Raw genomic sequence first — 4,583 nt, forward strand, 5'->3', positions numbered from 1 at the left:
ATAATTCTGAATTTTGTATTCTCTTTCAGGAATGAGGCTCTTATTTTGTATCCTATAGTGTAGAATATATTAGGCCTGACATTCATGTATTCAACAATCATCCTTTCAGCACACACCCCATGAAAGACCCAATGCCTGGTATTGTGAGGGATATGAGGATGTATCAGACAAGGATTGGGGGCAAGTAGTAAGGATGTAAGGGACATGTACACAAATAATCCCAATGTAAGCCAGAGAAAGTATACAGAAAAGTAAAGATGTGGTGCTATTGGAATTCTGGACAGAAATAGAATCATTCCCAAACAAAAGATTAAGGAAAGACTTTTTGGAAGAATTGGCTTTTGAGCTAGGCCTAGAAGGATGGGAAGAATATAGCCATAAAAAATTTAATGGATAGGAAAGAGGAAGGAGAATGCAGCAGAAGTGCAGAGAAAAATGTCCTTTTCCATACAAATTACACTTCATTAAAAGAAGATAAAATATTTTTTCCCAAGATTATTCTATATTCCCATTACTTTTTACAAATAAATGTGTTCAATAGTTATAGTATTCACTTTTCAAACATTCGAAGATAAATTATCCTACTCCTATATTTTTCTTCATTCTTATCTCTTAGGGTCAGTTAAGCCCATTTAAATATCACCAGAAGAAAGATACAGGATGGCCCTCATTTTCATAAAATTATTCCAAAATCTCTATGATCTAAATGTAGCTCTACACAGCTAAATCAAGGAATTATTTTAGTTCATTCTAATTGTGTTTGTAGTGTGTGGTAGTTATGTTTTCTATCAAAGATTTCTGAAGCAAGTTATAGAAGTCTGTTATCACTATTTCATGTATTAACATGTAATGGTGAGCTAACAATTTGATTGAAAATATTAACAAATGTTTTAAATATGTAGCCAATTTGAACACAATACTCTGCTCAGTGTCTATGGTATGATGCAAAACTTTCCCACATCCTAAATATCTGTGCTGTATAATATATATAATATGTAATTGGGATTATTCAGATATTACCCATAGCAGAAGCTCTTTGTTCATAATGGCTTCTCTATTTAACCTACTACAAATTAACCAATTATTCTACGTTGAAGGTGGTTATTTCCACAGTGGCATCTTAAGTCATATTTAGCTTTAAATGTAACAGAACACACTCACCTTTTTCTTAACTGCCCACAGTATTTTTCCTAAACAAAATTTCCCTTCACTCCTTTCACTATGTTGTCCCTTGGGTCATTGGAAAATCCAAACTTTTGTACATGTAGATTTCTTCCACTCCATAAAGACCTTAAAGTTGTTTCTTTCTTTGCCCCCACCTGTCCCTCAAATATTGCTTAATAACTCTTAAAGGAGATTGTTAGTTAAGTCTCCTTGTGTGTAAATAAAGTTGGTCAATAAATGATCAATGCTATAATGATTTTGCAACAATTAGTTCCATGGGCTTCTGTCAATCACATAAAGGGGAGAAGTGGAGAATCACTTAACTATCACATGGATTCCCTTTATTTTCCTATGAAATTTGCAACTGTTTTTTAGAAAATCTTAGATGATTTAGTTTTCTAAAAATTCATTTATTTTACACAATTTTATTCATAATTGCCAAAAAAATAAAAGCCAAACTCAAAAGGCTACATATTGCATTGCTTCTACTTATATGACATTCTAGAAAAGGCAAGACTGTGGTGACAGAAAACAGATGGTGATTGCCAGGACCTGGGTGATGAAAATGCATTATACCTTAATTTTGGTGGTGGTTACATAGTAGTCTGCATTTGCCAAGCTCATACAACTTTAAATGGATAAATTTTATCATATGTAAATAACATCTCAATAAATCTGACTTTGAAGAATCAAAAATTCATTAATATCACAGATTTTGAGTCAATCTAAAGAGATACATATATATTTTCTTCAACAATCTTTAAGAAATCCATCAAGAAAGTAAAGGAATTCTTGGTTCCATAAGACGTTTTAAGAATTTCCCTCTTTTCAGAGTACCAATAAGTATTTTCCTATCTTTTGTTTTACAAATACAAATTACGTTTTAGGAAATAAAACCATATTGCTTTGATTTCATCACTGTCTTAAATACAAGTTTACTAAAAAAATAAAAACTCTAAAAATAAGTGTATTTAGTTAAATACCAGCTTGTTTAATGAGTTCATGGGTTATGGTAATCATCCAATCTCAGAATGACACACTACTATTTCAATGTTTGCAATTGCAAGATTATTATATTTTACCTCTCACAGTCTATTAAGCAACTTAATAATTCAGACAGATAATGGAAAAAAATCATTGCTAGAAACTCTCACATTATATAACTGATATTCAGTTTCAAGAAACAAAATAGCAGGATAAGAGATAATCCTAAGAAAGATGCTTTGGACAGCAAATACCTTACCTTTGCGTTTGGGTCGCATAGCTATTATCATAAGCCTCATAGGTCGGGTCCTCATATTCACCCCCATAGCCATCATCGTACCCCTGAGACAGAAAATGGTAGAAAGACCTATTAGCAATCAATCTGAATAACTTTGAGATCTTTTTCATTAATAAGATTTTATACAATGTGACCTTGGTCTAGTTTTATGTTTGGTTGGTGACCATATATCACATTTTATTAGATTAACAATTCCCATATAACCTTGAATAATATTTCATGGATCAGGTATTAATGTTTATTAATTAAAATCAGCATATTATTGAAGTAGCAACACTTACTCTAAGATTTATTTAGAACTTTCATCAGTAATATTAAAGAAAAAAATTATAATGAAGACAATTTAAGAAATTCAAAATATATTTTTCTTTTGAAAATATTTGGTTAGATAAGAACAATTGTGATACACTAATGGTGGTGCTAACATATTTGTTACAACCTCACTAGAAGTTTTTTTTCTTCTCCTAATAATAATCATAATTAAGACAGAAACTATAAAGTACAGGATCCTTAAACTGTAGCCAACTTTCAGCAAAAAAGATGGAGGCATTTCTTCAAAAAAAGTAATAAATAAATAAAAAAAAGAAAGAGAAAAGGAACGGAGAAAGGAAGGAGTGGTATGAAGACCTTTTATTTTCTTGCACATTCTATGATTTTTAAATCTCTTAATTAAAATAATGGTGTGTAGTGAGTTTTATTACCCGACTAAATTACACTAACAAAGCTAACGCAGATTTTGTCATTGCAGCATGTGCAAGCAAGCTAGCAATTACACACTCTAATTATCAATCACTCTGTAAATGATTTAGTTTTATTTCCCTTTGTGGTCATTGACTTTAAACCCTAGCCATCCATCTCAATTACTCCATATTTCTGAAAACTTCTTCAGGTTTTCTGACTCTGGTGCTGGTGCATCACTTTCCCTGGAAAGCACTTCCACCCCATCCTATCAATTCATAATTTCATTTCAGTATGGAGGCTTATAAATCTCTCTTTTTTAATCGTGTTCAAAAATTTCAGCAGAAAATGTCTAGATGTGCTAGTTTCCTCATTAATCTTGATTAAGACTTTTGAGACCATTTAATCAAAAGACTAATTTTTTATCAACTTAGGAAGTTTTGAAAATTTTATTTATTTCTTCTTTTCCATCAGGTCTACTCTTTAAATAATGCTATTATTTACATATTAGGGTTTCAAAATCCCACTTCCATTTCTTCTATTTTTTCACTTCATCATATTTTTGCTCTACAGCATGGAATAGCTTCTCTATTTGATCTTTGAATACTCTAATTTGAGTCCTATTGAATTTAAAACTTTTAAAAAAATTCCAAAGTTACTTTTAGTATTTATAAAAAAATTACATGCAGATGATTTAAAAATGGTACTAAAGGGTTTATGTCCAAAAACTAGTAGCTTCTTGTCTTGTTCTTCTTCAACCTTCAGTGTTCTCTTAGTCTTTTCATCTATTATTTTAGTATTTATTTTTGTGTTATTAAGTAATACAGTTAATTTACTGTTGCTTGATTTATGAATTTTAGTCATTTTCTATTGACTGGCCATTTAGGTGGTTAAGATTTAGTTCTATTATAGATTCTTCCCCTTATCTCTCCCTATGCCTATCTTCCTAATATTATTTCATCATAACTTTTTATTAAGTAGTCACTTCCTTTTGTGTTACATGGAGCATACTTCCTGAAGAACCATAAAAACTAAACCAAGGTCACATTGCCACAGGTGCCTCGTGGGGTGCAAACTTCTTTTTAAGTATCAGGCTTTTGGCCCTCTACCAAGATTATAAAAATATGGCTTCACTCACCTTAACTTTTTATTCAGACTCAAGAGCTCTAGCTTCCAAAAGGAGGCAAGGGAGTTCTAATTTGTTTTGTTTTGTTCCATTTTATTTTTGTTTGTGTCTTATAGAAAGGAGCTAGAGAAGCCAGGGGTGGGGGTAGGTACATGTCTTCAGGGCCTCAAGTTTTCTGAATTCCCTATGTTTTCCCCATTTTCATCCATTGAGATTCTACTGATTCTTCAAGGTCAGTATAGATGATACTATCTTCGGGAAGCTTTTCCTGTTCCTACTAACCATATGGTAACTTGTAGTCCTCTGAATTCCAATAGCCTGTTGTTTTTTATC

The 4,583-nt window shown here is 31.6% G+C and overlaps 1 protein-coding gene across 1 annotated transcript in view; it reads right to left on the minus strand.

Moving 5' to 3' along the window:
- KHDRBS2 (KH domain containing, RNA binding, signal transduction associated 2) overlaps positions 1–4,583 on the minus strand; it is a 625,035-nt gene that overhangs the window by 36,499 nt on the left and 583,953 nt on the right. The window contains exon 10 of the mRNA XM_012647139.1: positions 2,408–2,490. Coding sequence (XP_012502593.1) covers positions 2,408–2,490 — 83 coding nt within the window. The remainder of the gene's footprint in view (positions 1–2,407; positions 2,491–4,583) is intronic.

The sequence above is a fragment of the Propithecus coquereli genome, unplaced genomic scaffold (assembly GCF_000956105.1).
Source record: "Propithecus coquereli isolate 6110/MARCELLA unplaced genomic scaffold, Pcoq_1.0 Scaffold259, whole genome shotgun sequence".
NCBI classification, from domain to species: Eukaryota; Metazoa; Chordata; class Mammalia; order Primates; family Indriidae; genus Propithecus; species Propithecus coquereli.